The following is a 19,703-nucleotide window of genomic DNA, read 5'->3' on the forward strand; positions in this document are numbered from 1 at the left end:
CTCAGATAAGTGCCAATAAAAACAGACTAATTTTAAAGCAATGCTATTTTTTCATTTCCATTTGCAAGATTAAAGTGAGGACATACTCTGTAAAGTATACTTTAAAGTGAGGATATACTCTGTACATCCTACAAGACAACACATACCAGAAGGCTCCATTTTTCCTGCCTCTTGAACAGTTTTCCCTTCTTGGTGCAACACCATCCAGAACTAATGAAACACTGTACAATTCACTGCTATTACCTGCATCATGGGATACTTTGTTTCAGCGGGACTTCCAAATCCATTAACGCCAATGAAGCTGGTGCTAAAGTAGGAATCTGTGAGACTAGCATCAGCTAACCCACCGCCATCTATTCCGGGAACTAAAAGAAAAAAAGAAAAGTGTTTCAGAAAAAAATGTAGTTTACCATGGGCTTATTTGCTACTATCTCTTACATATTTTTTTTGGCAGGGGGGTAGAATAGGAAAAGGCTGGTAACACTATTTTAAACCTATCTTCTCAGCAGAACAACCACAAACATATTAGTGCACAGAATGAAAAAGAAACTTTATGAAAGAGGTTGCTAAATGACAGCATATGCAGCATGAAGTTACAGCACAAATGCAGAAAGAGACAGAAAAGTAAAAAGCTTTGACAGAAACGATGAGGAGTTTGAACTTTAGAAACAAGAATAGCAGGGCAACTAACGATATCAGAAAGAAAATAAATCAACTAAAAATACCTAGAAGGCAAGCTTATTTTAAGGAAACCTATATTCTTGCATACGCATCTGGGAAATATATCTGTCAAGTAGAGTTTTTAACTGGATGTACTGGTTCTTTTAAAGGGTAACACACAGAAAATGTACATTTAAAAATGTCTTAGGTCCTTTCACAAAAGCACAAACATTTTAAAAGCTTCCTTAAGAGCATAAGACTATTTTCATTATCTCATACTTCATAAAGTGGCAACAATTTTATGAAATGTGGCCAAAAAACTTTTGGACTGAAAGCAAGTGTGAAGGATGCAAGAAGAAATTAATCCCCTGCCTAGAAACAAGGGCCTTGATGTACAAGCACAGTACTTTAACCAGAAATAAATGAATTCAATACTGTGAGACTAGAGAGAACAACAAGAAGCAGTCATAATTAACACAAAACACCCAAGCAGGTATTACTTCGATAAGAAAAAAGTTTACAATGGTATATAAACTGCAGTTCAAATTAGGCTTCTGCAAAAACACCCACAGCAAATTATAAAGACACTAATAAGTATGGCCAGGCCATTGCAAGCCAACAGGCATGAGTAACTGGTAGCTCCAAGGTAGGAAGGCACACATCCAACTCAGAAGAACATCCTGTACCAAACTATCCAACTTGAACTTCTGGGAGGACTCGCAGCCAGCCGGTGACACCCGGAAACAACTTCCTGATCCTAATCCTCAAAGGAAATAAAATGCAACTTCATGGCAGAGCTAAAGGAATGCAGATTATAACCCCTCAAATTCCATGAGAATGGGAATTTTCCCTGCAAAAGAGACTACATAACCTGGTGAGCCATTTCCATGCTGTAGGCACAGGAAATGGCAAAAGAAGTGCAGCCAGATGAAATCATAGGAAGGGCTAGAAGAGGAGAATGACTAGCAGCATCTATACCACAGACAGATGGAAAAACTGCCCAGCTGCACCCCCTGAGACTGGAGCTGTATGAAACTAGCCAACCAGGGCTAACACCAACAGCACCTCAAATGAAGAGCTCTGTGTGGAGAGAGATCAAATAAACCAAATACTTCAGTTGCAATACAGATCAGCTTTGCAAGCGGAAAAAATTCTTAAAGTATTGCTGCCAAATCTAGAACATTATTTGTATACTCTGAAGGTTTGTGGGAGACACCCAAGGAACTTTAAAGATGCTAATTACTAATGAATTGCAACATGAATTTTTTTTTAAGTTTTAAAAGTTAGCTAAGAGAATAGGAAAATAGAACTCCCTCCACTACCCATGCCCTAGATCCTCCTTCGTAAGGACCAGCCACATAGAAACTTCACAAGTCCTCTTCCTACATCCCTAAAAAAGACAAAGCTTTTTTGCTTTGTCTTTTAAACGTCTGTCCCTCTTTTGCCTTCATTTGGGAAATTTACATTCAAAAGCCTAGGAAAAGTATTTTATGGTTGAACTATTGTATCAGGGAAAATAGTAATGTCTGCAGTAACACCAGTTACTGTCTCATCCTACCTGCTACAGTCAGTCCCTAACACTGTGAAGGTTAGCATTTTAAACACAATTGTTTTCTGGCATCATGAAAAATACTACAACTCGTTTATACAAGGAAACGAAAAGACAGCAAAACAGTGTTTAATTATGAGTTTCAGTCTAGTTTGCCCATGAATTATTCAGAGTTCACACTGTGTTTTTTATTTATTTTAAAAACGCCATTTCCAATATAGCCTTCTCTGCCTGCATTTCAGCCATTATCAAAAACGGTTGCAGTTTTTATGCCACATCTTGGCTGTAAGAGACCAAGAAAAACCATTTAATTTCCAGGAACAACTGTCCTTTCACAGTACACTATATAATTTCAGCAGTATATCTGCTATTTCATCTTATACTTCTGCCAGAAACTCCAGATTCTATCCAATTTAACAAACTAGCAAACAGCTCCCTAAGATTACACCATCAGCTTTACAAATCCTTCAGCCTCTGTTGAAGAATTAAGAAACAGACGATTCTTTCTGCTTCTTCTACTGCTCCTCACTATGCTAGAGTCAACATGAGAACCCACGTACCTTCACTTCTCTGTTGAACACACACACATAGTTAATGCACAAAATCCTTAAAACTGGAAAAGAGGCAAATGAAAGCTTGCAAGTTTTGCCACATTCAGCAGCAAGGCATGTGAAGAGACCTCTCCGTGTGAAGAAACCCCAGAGCTGACCTCCAATAACTCCAGACAGCTGGTACAGCTGCAGTCGCCCATTATCCAAACAAAGGGCTGGAGCTGGTGCAGCTAGCCTTGCTAGGGCACAAATACAGCACCAGGTGCTTTGCTCCTAGTCTGACTGAAGCATCCTCAGTGCCAGGCAGGTCAAGCTGCAAGCAGGAGCAGGCTTTGGGCAGGAACCCCAGAGCTAAGCAAGGCTGAAGACACTGCTGGGAATGACAAAGTTGATGTTTTGACACTGCTGCCTTTCCACTGCCGGTATTTGCTACGTAAGCCTATCCAAACCACTTAAAGCTGCTCAAAGCTACAAATTTAGGCTTTCTGTTGGCACACCAATATCTAACTGGGCACTCCAGATAGCAAAAGCTACTCCAGAACATTTTCTTTTATCTAGCTGTATGAAGACCATCTCTCTACTGAAGCGCAATGATTTGGCCATACTGATCAGCCTCCTGGTGCCGTTACTACAAATTGCTGTACTCCAGTGCTGATCCACCTTCATACCACTCAATTCTACTGGTACCATAGCAATTTCAAGATGGCTTTCAACTCTGAGGCTTTCTATTGTCCTCTTCCAAACAGTCTAGAAACACACCTCTAGCAAAGAGACCAAGATCACAAGAAAACATATTCCACACGAACAATCACAAGAAAACCATCAGAAGTAAGCTCAGTAGAGCAGAGGGCAGTTTTCTCAGCAGTAGCTTATATTTAGAACAGAATGCTCTAGAAGTGGTAAGTATAACTATTGCCTTCAAGAGAAAACTCAACACTAGCTTTCTTAAACTAACTTCCCTATAGTAACAAGCAAGAAAATTAATACTAACAGAAAAGATGCAGCTTACATAGGTACAAAGAAAAAAAAAAAAGTAATTCCTGCATTGCCTATAGAACCAAAAAAGAGTGATCACAACATATTCCATTTCTGTTCAAAGAAGGGACATTCAGCAGTTACAGTGATGAAAGCTCAGCAAATACCTAAACAACCAAGGCAGTTTTACTGCATTTGGCACCTGGCCTTTTCCATGAGAAGTAGAAGGCTTTTATCCTCCTTCTGCCAAACATTTGGCAAATCATAATTTTTCACTTGCTTCTGGAAGACCAGAGTAGTTCAGAGCATGAAAAAAGAAAAGTGATTTATCATAAGCAATCCATAGGAGGTGGTCTTCAGAGAAGGTCTTCAGAAGTGCGCACACTTCACCACACAAGCAGTGTGATATTAAAAAAACCAGAAGTCTAAACCAGAAAGACAAGATCTTAGTTCTTATAAATTTTTTATTCTCATGTGTTTACGAATTTACATCAGACCCTGCATTTGATTTCTCTATCCAGATCTTTCCTATATAACAATTGTGAGCACACACTTTCAAACACTCTGCACACAGCACTATTAGAATGACAAATAAAAAACTTCTGAGGTTTATGCCTTTTCTCTCTTAAAGTATTGATTATAACTTTAGGTAAGTAAGTTTAGACAATTTTAGGAAAGTCTTGAATTGCCTATTTTTGTCAAAGGAACATGCCTTTCTGTTGTGTAACAGTACTATCCATGCACTGAAGTTGTATACATTTTCAACAGTCTCTTCCTTGGAGAGAAGCAACAACTTCCTTACAGTAAGGAAGTAGAAAGGTTGACTAGGCAGGTCTGCGAAGAAAAGATGGATGTGTGAGGGAACAACTAGGAACCCAGTGGGGAAAAAAATGCTAACATGTTATGTAAGCACATATGTGAAAACAAGAAGAAATTTCTAGATTCCATCAATATTAAATCCAGAAGTTACATCCTGGCAATTCTGGAAAGAAATTAAATAGAACACCTTGAGAAATTCAGAAGACATTTTCTACTTTTTACACCCACATTATCTAATAATTTTTTGCTTGGTGAGTAACACTGCAGCTTAATGTGACAACTGCAATTAAAAATAAATATCTTCTTATATAATTCTTCTCCCACAGAATTTTAGCAGAAAGTAGGCTTCCCGTCAGATGCAGGCGCCAAAGAGGGGAAAAAAAAAAAAACCAACAGATAGTTATTTTTGCCTTACGTATTACAAAGACATTTTTCAGGAACAAAAGATCTCATCATAGCTTAGGTGCTCGAGTACTACTGTGATGAACTCAACACACATGCTTCAACAGAATTGGTGGGTTTCGGTTGGTTTTAGTTTAATGCTCGTCTTGTCTAATACTAGCACTATCTGAATACTAATAACACTATCTGAAAAGATAGCATTTCTGATATTTTCATTCTAACATTTTACTAACCAGTAAACAAATACCATAATATCCTATACTGCTTCTTTTATGAACTTAGTATCAGCACTGATCATCTCAGAAACTGTTCTTAATATAAAAAAGGATCCTTTACAGTAATGTGATATATTGCCCCAAAAATGAATGGGCTAAAGTAAGATCACAACAGATTTTTGTTGACGTATTTTTCAAAACAACAATTTAAAGATTTCTGGCGAGGTAATAAAACATGGATTGAAATCATTAATTTTGCTATTATCACTGCTTTAAAAAAAACTGTACTACAATTATTTTTATGCTGGGAAAAAAGTTCATACAGACAGGAAATCTTGATTTAAACTCCCAGCACCTCCAACAGTGCAGGCACTTTTCACCTCAACACAGCTTGGTAAACTGAATCATAGGTTCATTGCATACATGTGCATACAAAGGACAAGGTGTTATCTCAGCTAGATATAAAGCAGTAAAAACTACAGTGCCATATCTCCAGTGGAATTTTACAGATATAGCTATCCTAATATTGAGACAAGAACAATACAACTTCTCTACAAAGCCTATCTATGGCAAGTCATTTAAGACTTGTGTCCTTTCAGTCTTCTAGAAGCACCAAGGTGTCAGAGGAGCTTACGCTTGTCCCACTTTGTTTTGTACTGACATGTTTGTATCAAGAAATAACCATGTACTTGTGTGCTAACCTCACTTGTACACCTCCAACAGGTCACAAGCGCTATACATACCAGTATGCGCATCTCAGTGTTACTTTCTCTACAGTGCCACTACTGTTGTAACTTGTTAGGGAAAGTGGATTCTCTAGTGTTTTTATGCCTCTCTCATTTAATGCAATGTTTCTGAAACACAGACTAGGAATCACTGAAATAGAGACAACAGACAAAGAAAGTGAACGACACCCCCAGGCATGAGGAGCAAAAGTAAAAGCACACGCCTGGGCTAGGATGCCAGAGAGTGCAGTTGGAGGGCAGACAGCACAAATGAACCAAGTCGGCTGAAAGGCAGACAGGAAGCAAAACAGTTTAGGAAATGCTGCCTTATTTACAAACACTCCCACTAGGCGATGAGATATTCATGCGCAACCAAAAGAAAACAGCAATCTTTACCACAACATTAAATGACTGGGCTGCCTTTTTTTTTTTTTTTTAAATTTATCTTGCATATCATAGAAGCATCTGATAAAGACTGAAAAAAAGGATAGGTGCCATCCTTTTGCTCTGTAAAATCTCGGTACAGAGTCTAGAGCAGCAGGGCTCCTCGTCATGGACCAAGTCCAAAAGCACAGTGATAATACAAATTAAAACTGATACTTTTTCAAGAGAGTCATCAGAACTACTCTGTTATCAGAAAAAGCAATTCAAAGTAATGCAATTACTTTATATCATAGCTTCCAGAGCTAACCCCCTCCAAAAGCTTTCACAATTCCCAATATATTGCATCAAATTGTTCAATAAACTGCATCAAATTTTTCAAAGCACATGTTTAACCTTTTGTTTTTAATAGTCTCCCTGTACCTAAAACTCAACTTTTTATATATAAATAGTTGTATGAAATGTGTGCAGATAACCTGAACAGAACGTTAGGACATTTTTCACAGCAGTGGGGGAGAATGCATAAAAGAAAGGAAAGGTCTTCCTGCCAGTTGCATCAGCATTAGACCAACTGAAGTCAAGGGATTCTACCCACAAACTACAGGAATTGCATATCGCATAACCAACCTGCCAACAACTTGTACAACGCATGTCTCTACTCCCACTTTTGTATATCTGTACTTTGTTTCTAAATCTCTATTCTCAATTTTTTTTTAAAAAAAAGGTCAGGAGTAAAAGGCTGTTAGGAAGCAAATTAAAAAATACAAATAAGTTCTAAGCACAAAATATCTTTGAAGATTAAACAAAACGATCACATAATCTGAACTTGTTTAACTCCTGAAAGACTGATGGAATGAACACACGCACACACACAGAGAGCATGATCTACTCCAACTCATCTCCAATACACACTGATTCACCACACCATTTTTCTGGTGGTGTAATGCATTACATCTTTACTAGAAAGCAACAGATCAGGAAAACATCAGCGACATCAGCTTACTATCTAAATCCCTCCACTGACCCCCTTTTCGTCAGCTGCCTCACGACCAAGATTATTTTTCTGCTTTTGAGGTTCTATAGAAGTGTTTCTGCCTGTGTTTATCACCCCACCCTCACTTACCATTTGTCCACTTTTCCCGCAGCAGTCTAAATTTGCTTCTAGGTGGTTCCTTACACATGGAACTCTTTCTGAGCTGGTCCCCAAGGTCACTATTTTCTGGGCATTCAAATCCTTCCTGAAGGCCCACTCCTACAGTGATACCTACAAAAAATGAGTTATCTAATACCTGCTAGATAGAAACTAAACGGGGATGGTCTGTGTCTTAAAAAACATTATCAAAACTTCAAATTATTAAGATATAACATATAGAGTTTGCTCACATAACATAACTATCCCACACACACATTCCTTTTCATCTTTGCCTTTGAAGCAGAAAAACAATTACAACAGTAACAGTGCTTTCTTTACATTATTCAATACCCAACACAGGGTGGGTACTACCAGAAACAAATAATTACCAGTAGTCCTCAGGTATCTGTAATTCCTGTGGGATATTTGGACTTTGAATGATTTCCCATACAATAAGGAAAACCCACAAAGTATGTAAACAATCAGTTTCAAAGCCAATTAATAGTGTTGGTTTTTTTTTTTTTTAAAGTTTCATATGCTAAAACTGCCCCTCAAAATCCCATATAACTTTGCAGGTTGACAAATTTTTCCTTCCCTCCTTTCTTTTTCCATAGCTGCCCCCAATAATTTTCCTCCCCATTTCATTTCCACATGAAACACATAAAAGCAAAAAGAAAATCCATGTCTATAATTTCCCGATTTCTGGAGCTGACATATGAGACAAAAAATGATTAAGTAAAATCAGTAATTTTCATTTTCTCCCATGCATCTCTAACTGGTTATTGTTTTTACTCTGCAATTCTCAGTTGTCTAACCGCCTCCAAATGTCCCAAATGTCTCTTCAATTCTCGGAATTGTCTCCCCATTTCTTAAAAACATTCAGAGCAAAACAAGATGAAAATTATATCATCTATCAACTCCTGGAAAAGGCACCAGGAAAATTAAAAGGGGAAAGATATCTCTCAAAAGAAAACTGAGGTATACAACAACTAATACAGCATCACTTGCAAAAAGTACGAACAGGTTTGGAAAAAGAATTCTCAACCATACACCTTTACTATAATACCTATTTTCTGTATACAAGCGAAGAAGAAACAAACCCAGGGAGGAATGACCAATGTGTGACATACCATAACTATACTTATATTTAAAAGTTTGAGATAACTGTCTGTTTCTAAATACTTCAAGCTGTAAATACTGAAATGCTACCAAAGATAAGAAAAATCCATATTTAGAATAATCCTGACCATTGTTTCATTGCATTAAGAAGTGTAATCCAACAGATTACCTTTAGTATCTGTTTTGCTGAATAGCTTATCTTTCCATTTCTTCTATATCCACTGCTTCATTTTGTTTAAAAAGGAATAGACTGGTGAAGACTTAAACAACTTTTAAAAATCAGAAAACATACAAATGTATAGGTCTTCCCACTCCAAGCCTAGCGTATTCATGGATTTCACAAAACCTAAGCTGTAGTGCTCACTAAACTAACCACCCAGCAATTGCATACAGAGTTGCTACAGCAGTGGCCACTATCCACTACTGCTATGACGGGCCGCATAACATGTGGGTGGCAGGCTGTGAAAATAGCCATAATGCTTTTATTAGGCTAACCCAATGCAACCCAAGCCCTGACGCTCCTTTCCACGTTCTCATGGGCTGGCAACAAAGTCTATTCACAGACGGGCTTTCTCAGCAGCCGTGGAGAAACACAGAGCGAGGCCACTCAGGGAAGCCTTGTGGGCACCTCGCAGAAACACAGGCCTATATTTCGACTACAAATTTCCTAGGAGGCCTTTGAGAAAGGCTTTCTGGTAGAGAAACAGATGAAAACGTCTCAAGGAGAGGGTGAGCTAACCCTGGCATGGGGATCTCAGGCAGCAGCAGCAGCACCACTGCCGTGGCCAGCTCCTCCGCCGACAGCTCCGTGGACAGCAGCACCCACCCACTGATACTGCTGCTGCCACCGGGTCTAGGGAGCACCTGGAGCTCCTCGGCTCGGCACCTCTGTGTTTTGGTTGCATTTATAGGAATCAAAGACAAGATGAAAGAGTGAACGCTATGCATCATGTACTTTATGGCAAAAAGAGGGGTGGAAGTTAGCAAATGTTTAGAGCCATACCTCAGCTTGTATCTATTAATATATAATGAGGTCTACATGCAAAAGAATATTACATCTGTTAAACTACTTGAAAGCTAACAAATACAATTGCAGTTGCCTGTGCAACTTTAATTTGTCCAACCTATGTATAAGACGATACATTTTAATACCACAATGACATTTTTCTCTAGACCCTCCCTCACACAGCGTCAAGAAGGGGCAGTGCCCTAGGAACAAGCCAGCAGCATGCAGCAAAGCAGGCTGCCAGTTTGCTTCTTACAGAATTTGGAAAGTGCCACAGAGAACAGATACAAGAGGACAAATTTTTCATGCTATTATGCCCCCTACCCATCCTTCCCTGGCTGTTCCTTAAAACCCTACTAATCAATCCTATCTTTTCCCCTAAATGCCAAGCAACATTCATTTCCCCACCCCTGCTGCTTCTACAGCCTTCTCGGTCTAGGTACTGCTGCCGCTGCTGCTCACTGGGCTGACAGGTGGGATATACGTCTGTTAGAAAAGCACCATGTCCAGATTTTGGCAGCTAACAAATCCAGAGGAAACTTTTTTATTTTTTTCTTCCCCCTTTTTTTTGGTCACAGAAGTCCTATGTGAAAAGCATTAATTTTTTTTGTTGTTGTTAAATCAAAGTTTAGACAGGTAATACCAACTACATTTCCTATTTTGTAGACAGTCAGCTGGCCACCTTACATCCAGAAGGTGAACCATGCAGATGGCTGAGCACTCACAGCTCTGGGGGAAGAAGTAGGAATGGTGCTTTGAACACACGTGCTCCAGAATTCAAGTAGTTTGGGGGAGCAGTGCAAGCTTCTGAGAGCAGGCAGAGCTCATCGGCATAGTCAGCCTGGTTTCCCAAGAACATAAAAAGCCACACAGTCAGGCCAAAGCCACATTTAGCCCTCTACCTCATCTCCAACACTGGACAGCTGCAGATACGTGCACAAAAGCATAAGCATGAGGCAAGGATAAAACAGGATTTCCCAGCAGGCTCTCAGCTATATGTAGGGGAAGATGAGTCCTATTCAGAGATTAATATTTTTGCATTCAATAATCTCAAGCAGAATTTTCTTCCAAGAATATCTGATCACTTTTGGAATCCCTGTCAGATGTTAGTATCCAAAACATCTAGCTTAACCACACACCGTGTGAGAAACTTCTCCTGGTTAGCTCCGAGAATGTCACCTGCTCGTTCCACTTCATACCCTCGTATTGAAATACTTCTGCACTGGAGTATTTCCCATATTTTCACTGTTCATCCTTTCCTTATCACTCAACATTCCTATCACCTATGTTGGGAAAATAAGTATTTGGGAGCCTTTGTGATTACCACAGAAAAACCTATAAGTAAATTAATAATCCCATACTCAAAACAGGATTAGAGTAACACGCGCGTTAGAATGAGGCACTGACCCACTTTTAACAATAACTAGGACTACACAGTTAATTAGTCAATGAGCACTATCTGCTCTGTGTACTGAATGCGGCCAGGGTCCAGCAAAGAAGGAGGAAGAGAAGGTCGCATCCACAGCCACATAACTGAAGACTACCAAATACATTTGAATTAGGGAAGACAGTTGGTGAGACTGTAGAGGCAGGTGATTTTTGACAATTCCCAATTTCATGTTCTTAACCTCAGAACTTTATTATTTAATAGAACTTTGTGTATTACTTCCTACATCCATGGAAATAAAACTTTTATTCCATCCATTTGGAAATCATACTGTTAACATCATGGGTCATTGGCAAGGTAAGGATTTTAGATATTAGCTTGTCAGTACCTATACAGATCAACTTCATGTTTTGAACAACTATTGTCCTTATTTGTTTCACAAATGTATACTGAAGCAAGGAAGCTTAGAAGCCAAACTGGGTCCATTCCCTGGCTCTTCAACTTTCATTTCTCTCCCCTTCCTTTCCTTACTCTTTTTTCCTAGTTAGTCTCCTTCCTGTAAGATCATCTTCTACCAGTCCAAGCTTTTGCCTCCTATAACTTCAAGTGAGGTGGCTTTCCCAGCAGGTAATCACTGATAACACCAGAATGGGTTTGTCCATTCTTGGTGCCCTCACTCCTCATAATGGGTGCAACTACAGAGAGCTCTACGTAGTTTTAAACCTCCGACACATTCAATAGAAATAAGTTTTTCAAATAATTTAACTGCTCAGCCGTATCAACCTCTCAGCACACACAAATTCTGAGATTTTTTTCTTAGATTTAGGGCTTGGGCAAATTTTAAAATTCTGTCTTACAAGAACAGCCTCCATATAGTAGCTTTTACCCCCAAGCCAAATTATGCACCCTCTGCCCAAGCCTGAATCCTCTAGTTTAACAGATTTTAGTGATTTCCTTTTGCATAGGGGAAAAAAGTGTATTTTGTGCCTAACTCTGTCCAAAAGAAAAACAAACAAAGATCGACTTATTACTGCTAAATCTCTCCAAGATATTTCTACCGTTCTACCTGTAAAAAAAAAAAAGGCAAGAAAGACTTCAGCTTGAACAACTGAAGTTTGACAAAATGATCAAAATTTGAAAATAGTGTATTTTAATAGAAAGCATTAAGCAATTTTATATTACAGGCTCCTCCTGGAAGCGTAGACATGACAGTGTTGTGTTAACGTAAGACATTGACATGCTATACCAGCTACAGAGATAATACTACTCAGTGGCATAAGCTCACCACACCTGGCAAAATACTAGTTGCAGGTTCCTGAAACACGTATCAAGCACTAAAAAGCTATATACAGGGTGTTCAGCATGGCTGCATCTCAATTTCAGAAAAGGTATGGTTGTGACCATTTAGTAGTTGAGTCATGTAATGTAGACAAATACCAGGTTTATGACAGAAATCAATAATGCAGCCAAGCTTAATATACTCATTTAAAGGGGCAGGACTTTTCTGAAGGAGCATCTTTTCCTAGCTGCCAAGTACTGCTTTACCCACAAACGGAATGGTTACTAAAAATCAGTTTGCTGCAAACACCATCTAACTATTGGACGGCACATTAGGAAGATGCATAACGGACCAGTAACAGCAACGCCACTCTGCACGGCGTACAGGCAATCTGAACTCTCACCATTTGAGAAGGGGCTGCATATGAAGGCTGAAGCAGCCTTGGAAAAAAAATTTAGAAGCAATTTCTGCTCACAGTAGCAGATCATGTAGATACATATGTTATTTATAAAATTATTTTTTATATTTTTAACCTAATATTTCAGCTGGAACATTTAAAACTTCCAAGAGCTGAAAGTCAGCATAGGTTGTTTGGAGGAGCCCATCCAAGGGTACTACTCCGGAAAGCGCTGCCTCCCTGCTACCACCCTCCTCCCAGCCTGACTTTGGGCAGGCAGGTCCACTGAACCTGCACCGAGCCTAGCGCTGAAGTGACCGATGGGCAGCTGCCCGGGTGCCCCCAAAACCAGCCGGAGGGAGCTCCTTCCCCCACACACCTGCCCGCTCCCTCCCCATCAGTAACGGCCGGGTCCCCCTGCGTGCCCCTGGGCGGCCGGCACAGCCCCGTCCCGTCCCGACCCGTCCGGGACCACCGCGTCGCCCAGCACCGGCCGAACCCGGGGGCAAGGCAGCGGGGCGGGGAGGCCGGCCCGGGGACCCCCGCCGCCACCATGGCTCTTGTTATTTGTTTCCGGTAGCACCACAGCGTGTCGGGGAGCAGGAACAACGCGCCGCCCGCCCCTCGCCGCCCCTCTCCCGGCAGCGCCCCCGCCCCACCCCACCCCACCCCCGGGCCGCCCCGCCGCACTCACTCGCCAGCCGCGAGCCATCCAGCCCCCCGCCGCCGCCTCCGCCGCCGCCTCCCGCCCCCAGCTCGGCTTTCTTAGGCCCCACCACCGCCGCCGCCGCCGGGCCCGGGCTGGCCCCGTGCGTCGGGTAGCCAGGCCCGGCGGCGGCGGCCGGGGGGATGCCGAGCGGGAGCCCGCCGAGGGGGGCGGCGGGCCCCGGGCCAGCGGGGGCGGCGCCGGGCTCCTCATGCAGGAACTGGCACTCCTCGCCGTAGAAGCAGGTCTTGTCCTTGGCGTAGTAACGGCAGAACTTCAGCTTCACGGCGCCGCCGCCGCCACAGCCGGCCCCCGCCCCGCCGGCCGCCGGCCCCGCCACACCGACCCCCGCCGCCGCCGGCGGCGGCCCCACCACCGGCGACGGCGACGAGCAGGGCAGGCCGCTGCTGTTCATGGCAACCGCCCCGCCGCCGCCGCCGGGGTCGGCACCATGGGGAAGGAGGGCGGGAGGGAGGGGGCGGGGAGGGGGAAGGGGCGCGGGAACCGCCGTCACCCCGGGCTCCGGCTCCGGAAGGGGGAGGAGGGGGCGACTCCGCGCCTCTTAAAGGGGCCGCGCGGCCCGCGGCGGGGGCGGCGGCGCCTCCTCAGTGGTCCCGGCGCTCGGGGTTGTTTATGCCATTTTCCTCTTCCTGAGCGGCCGCACGGGCGCGCCTGCGCCGGCGCGGGGCATGCTGGGTAGCGCCGCCGGGCCAAGCCGAGCCGCCCGCCGGGCCGGGGCCGGGGCCGGGGCCGAGGAGGGGTTGCTGGCTGCTGCGGGCGGGAGAGGTCGGAAGACGGGCTAGGCGGCAGCCGCGGTGCCTCAGGCGATCAAGCGCGGTGTCCGGCGGGCGAGGGAGGCCGGGAGCCGGCGCGGAGCCAGCGGACTGTCCGTCCGGCTTGGCTGGGTTCGCGCGGGCGGGCGTTAACCGTCCCGCGCGGCGCCAAGCAGCCCTTCGACGAACCGCGGTCTGCGAGCGGTAACGCCGGTTTCAAAGGGGCAAACGGCAGGTGCAGGTGACCCCCTGCCTCCCGCCCGTGCCCTCGGGCCAGGAGAAGGCAGAGCCCAAGCCCAAGCCCGGGGCCGCTCGGCCCCCGTGCTGTCTGTCAGGCAGCTTCTCTTCTTGCGTTTTCCCCCTCGCGGGGTGGAGGTCAAAGGACCGGCGGTCCCAGCAGGTCTCAGCCGATTTCCCCCAAAAAAGTCATGTACCTCTTTTCTGCTGAGAAACAGACGGCAGGCCGTTAGCTTTTCCCTGCCTGCTAGCATAACGGGAGAGCAGCCTGAGGGATTCTTCTTCAGGAGTCGAATCGGCGGGCTGGCAGGATGTTTGAAGCGTTTTCCTCCGAGTGTGGAGAATTTTGTTACGTGAATTTTCAGTGACTCACTTGCAAACCTACTCAAGATTTTTTTTTTTTTTTAATTTTTCCTCAGTCAAATTGTTGGCATAGCTTGTGGTGCACGCTGAAATAATGTATATATAGTGGAAAAAACCATCATATGTTAAAGTGCACTTGACATTATTTTGGTAAGAAAAACATTTACTGTAGAATTAAGATTACTTTTGTCTATCATAGCCTTCTCTCTTATTAAAAATGAAAAGAAAATCAGAGCCTGCCTCCAAGATGCTTTGACAGTTGTGCAGAAAGAAATTTAAAAAATAACGAGTGTGCTTTTAAATGTCACATTGGAACAAATCAGTGTCTTTCTTCCTCAGATAAAGTCTTTAAAGACTTCAAGAAGTAAGCGTGGCTTAAGCTGAAATCTCAAGATCACCATTTTTGCAGTCAGAAGCATGGCTTCTCCAAGCTTATGAACCAGCTGAGGAAAAAAAGGTGGTTGCTCTGCAAAAAAAGGTTGGACAGAAAACTAGAGAAGGGCAAGGCTACAAGAGTCAGGGCTCCACTTCTAGCCTGGTATCCCAAGAAAATGAGGGTATCATCTCTCTGTCATTCCCCATCAATTTTCAGCCTTTTGCTTCCTTTCAACTGTAAGACAAAAAGCTCACAGCCTCTGTGTTCCTGCAAGTTTAGAGAAGTAGGCAAAAGGGTGGAAAGACCCTGTTGGTTTCTCCGTTAAAATCTCTGGATAGGAGCTCAGACAAACTGCAGCAGATTCCACAGGGAAGAGAGTCCTCATAAGCGCCTCAACCATGGGAAAAGTTTCAGTCCCAACTTGCACCTTCTCAGACAACCAAAATTGGTTTGCTTTAGTACACAGATCAGAGGCGGTCCCAGCTGCTTTAGCCGAGGTGCCCACAGTGCTACTTAGTTGGGTATCACTCAGCCCCCTGGCATTAGTGTTACGCCTCTGAGGAGTGAAACCAAGGGCTTCCTTACACTGTGAGCTGTTGCAGCTACGCACAGGTGCCCATGGGTGACACTTGCCTCAGCTGCTGCAGTGGGGAAAGGGAGAGCCTGGGAGTGCGTTGTTTTCTCTCCTTTTATCCTGCTCATCCGTGCCCTGGGAAGATGCCAGCACAGGGCAGAGGTCTCAGGCAGAGGGGGCCTTTGGGATGCATGGGTTCATAGAGGTGAATGGGAGGTAGAAGATGTTGTGTGGAGGTAACACCAGGTGCGGGGGAAGAGAGGAACCCAATATCACCTTCTGCTGAAGTCTGGTTACCAGCAGTCTGTTTATCACCCCTTATTCCAGGTATGACGTCCCCTGGAAAAATGTCCCTTCCCTCCAGAAAGGTCAGACTGAGTGGACAAGTTATACGTGCGTGTGAGGAGGTTGGAGGGTGCCGCAGAAAGATGTTAATGAAGGGAGAAGAAAAATCTCAGCTTTCACCCAGAGCTTTCCCAAGCTCTGTGGATCTTTTATCCGGAGCTTTAGTACTGTGGATTTAATGGTATCAAGTTATCTTACAAGAGATTTCATGATACACATAGGGTAATGCCTTTTCTGGGTAAACTGGTTGAACATGAAATTAATTCTTCCAAGCAAAGACTTCAATTGCGTAGCCACTCCCATTGCTGAAGTGTATTCTAACCTGTATTTTTAACCTTGTGAATCTGCTTTTCCCACAGCTCTTTTGCTGATCCAGGCATATGTCTAATATTACATATACTCAGTGAGGTTAGGAACAAGGACACAAATGGGCTTGTGTATACACGACCCACATTTTTTCTGTCTGCATACTGTAGCTTGGGTTGAAAACATTCCCACTGGATGCGGGAAGAGCTGAGGGAGCAGACTGGGCAGTAGTGCGTGATCCTGCCAGCCAGAGTGCCCAGATAGCAATGAGACGCGCGGTACGGTGCCAAGGGTGTTTGGGTTCTCCCCCACCAAAGTTGGTGTAAGTGCTATACCTGAGCCACTGAGCATCAGACCAGCTTGGAAGCATCCCTCCTCTTTTCTACAGTCTCTTGGCCAGCAGAGCAGAGCCAATAATGGGAAGAGGCTCAAGATGGCATGAGCCTCTTCTTGCGGCTCTGGCAAACTCTCACCTCTCCTGTCTCTTCAGTTCTGTTAACTACACATAAGGGCTTGGCCTGAAGGCTGACCTGCAGCTACAGAGTGTCCATATGAGAGCCTGACACTTTCTCATTAATCATAACCATGTGTTCCTCTCCAGAATTTTATTTTTATTGCCTGTTCCTGCTGGTCAGCCAGAGTGCTGAGGAATCCTGCCAGCCATTCGCTATCGGATTGAATTTGCTCCGCTGCCTCGTGCAGTGCACGGAGGTTTACTGGGCATTCCTGCAGAGTAGTGATTGATGATGTCATCATTTTTTCACAAAACTAGGTCCCCTGTTAATTGAAGCTGGTACCTATATGGAGAGTGCTGCCGTTCCTCTCTGGGGCACATACCCAGATTTACTTTGCATGAGATCCAGGGAGCAAGACGAAAGAGAAACAGATAGATGCCCCTGGGTCTTGTCCCACTTTGTAGTCAAGTCATAACTGTGGTGTGCTTTTCAACCCAGAAATGGGGAAATACTCCTGTATGCATGCATGCAGCCATAGCCAAGTGACAGAGTTTTTATGAGCTCTGACAGAAAGGCAGAACCAAATATTATGAGATGAAAAATAAGAGGCGGGGGGGAGAAAAAAGGAAATCCTTGAGAAGGAAAGGCCTGCCAAGAGCTCTTTTCTCCAGCCAAATCAGGTCACAAGTGCCAAATAACTCTCCCCTAACATTCGAACCACTGTTGAGACAGCCATGTCTGCTGTTGAGAGTGACAGTTTCTCTTTGTGTCAACCCAAAGTTAACATGTTTAGTAAATCATGTGGAAACAGATCCTGAAGTGCAGGCTGGCATCAGATAATGCGAATGAATAACAATACTTCTTGAGGGATAGAGTTATTGTAGTTGTGATTTTTTTTTTAAGACATAGGCAAGACAAGTTTTGTAGGTAGGAATCTTGTTAAACCAACCAAGTAGTTGGAAAAAGTAATGCCTGAACACTGTTTTTTTCAACAGTACCAGTTGGTCTATTAAGATATATTATCTCTACTTACAAAACTAGCCTTGCTTAATATTACTGAAACAGATGAAAGGAAATACTTCTAAAAAATTTTTTCGCATAATCTGAATTTAACCTTTAAATTCTATCATTATAGTATATCATTAAGAAAAAAAAATTAGCAAGATTTACAAAAATATTAGCATGATCAGAGTCCACAGTCATATTAGACAAGAATTTAGCATTTGTTCATTTATTTTTTGAAGGAAGAGTAATAAAGCCTGATAGTTCAGGATATACACCAACTGCTGTCTGAAGTCTAAGGGAAATTGCCACTCTTGAGGAGACTATACCACAAAATTAGGGTTTTTTCAATCTTCCTTTGAAGTGTTAGAGAATAACTAATATGGCAGTCACAATATTGGGTTGAATGGACCAACCTGCTGTGGCAATACCCATGGGTCCCTAACTAGGTGGTTGTCTTTACCAACAGTATCTGGAAGAAACCAGATGTTGCTCCTAACCAGACTCCATTCACATGCAAAAAGAAATTCATTCCAACTCAGTGAAGTTTTGAATTCAAATCAAGTAGCAAGTCAGGAATCGACCCTGAAGTGCTCCTGCTAACACCTATGTTAATAATGTATGCTGACACCTATGTTAATAATGTATGCTAACACCTATATTAATAATGTATGGGGGGCGGTCTAACCTTAGGCTAGAGTTCATATTAGTACAAGCACTAAAATGTAAGTCTAGTTTCACTGTGCTGGTAATCCAGTCATATGTTTTAGCTAGAGTTTCCTACCATGTGGCTACTCCCACTGGAGCTGGCTTTATCTAACTGTTGCAGTGAAGGCCAACCATGATGTGACATAACTTGGATAAAATACTTGCTAACAGAAACCACTCTTCCATGGCGGAAAAAAACCCTACTCACTCAGAGAAATGCTTTACTGTCATATAGATGTGTATGACACATTTATTGAACCCCCTCCATCCCCAGTCCAGCATCTTTAGGAATAAGTTAATATGCCAGATTTTATAAATTTATTTTGGCTTCATCCAGTAGATATGAACTGTCGTAGCTGATGGCATCTTTCACAGGAGCTTTTAAGCTGAAAACGTCACATGTACATTAAGACTTCTGATACTTGACCAGCTGAATCACCAGCGACAGATTCTCATACTTACAATTAAGAAAGTTAATGTTAGTTTTTCCTTGTCTGAACCACAAAAAGGCAAAATATCCTTAATGAAATCCCAGCAGCTTCCAGTGCTGAATGCATCAGGTGGAAGAGAAAACAAAGCACTTTGCTCACTTGCCAATTTTAAATCGAAGGATTCACAGGACAAGCATTCACTCTTAGTATACATGTAAGTGTTCGGACAGGTCATTGCCATGCTACCCGACTGCCCATGAGCAGTAAATGACTGGAGTAGATTTCTGGTACTTTTGAGAAGAGAAACACAAACTGTCTACATCCTGGTTTCTGAGGACAAAACTTGTAGGTAAGTGTGGTGTTGAAAGGGATACAAGAAAGTACAAGAAAGACATGGATTTACTGGATTGAGTCCAGTGAGGAGCCATGAAGATGATAAGGGATTGGGGTATCTGACATATGAGGAGGGAGTGAAAGGGCTGGGACTGTTCACACCGGAGAAGAGAAGGCTTGGGAGGATCTTATCAATGTATATAAATATCCGATGGGGGAGCCAGACTCCTTTCTGTGATACCCAGTGACAGGACCAGAGGCAATGGACACAAACTGAAACACGGGAGGTTCCCTCTGAACATCAGGAAACACTTTTTTACTGTGAGGGTGGTTGAGCACTGAATAGATTGCCTGGAGAAGTTGTGGACTCTCCATCCTTGGAGATATTTAAAACCCTACTGGGTGTGCTCTGGGGCAACCTGTGCTAGCTGATCGTGCTTTGAGCACGGGGCTGGACTAGGCGATCTCCAGAGGTGTCTTCCAACCTCATCCATGCC

At 43.3% G+C, this 19,703-nt stretch overlaps 1 protein-coding gene across 6 annotated transcripts in view; it reads right to left on the minus strand.

Moving 5' to 3' along the window:
* The window catches only part of PAN3 (poly(A) specific ribonuclease subunit PAN3), an 84,028-nt gene extending 69,403 nt beyond the window's left edge, over positions 1-14,625 (minus strand). For 4 of the 6 annotated variants that reach the window (XM_075490828.1, XM_075490827.1, XM_075490825.1 and 1 more), the window contains exons 1-3: positions 13,292-14,625; positions 7,401-7,541; positions 244-365 (exon numbers count right to left, since the gene is read on the minus strand). In XM_075490828.1, coding sequence (XP_075346943.1) covers positions 244-365; positions 7,401-7,541; positions 13,292-13,718 — 690 coding nt within the window. In that variant the 5' untranslated portion in view covers positions 13,719-14,625. The remainder of the gene's footprint in view (positions 1-243; positions 366-7,400; positions 7,542-13,291) is intronic. The other 2 variants (XM_075490830.1, XM_075490826.1) reach the window with 1 other exon arrangement.
* Between the last annotated feature and the right edge of the window lie 5,078 nt (positions 14,626-19,703).

This window comes from Mycteria americana, chromosome 1 (assembly GCF_035582795.1).
Source record: "Mycteria americana isolate JAX WOST 10 ecotype Jacksonville Zoo and Gardens chromosome 1, USCA_MyAme_1.0, whole genome shotgun sequence".
NCBI lineage: Eukaryota > Metazoa > Chordata > Aves > Ciconiiformes > Ciconiidae > Mycteria > Mycteria americana.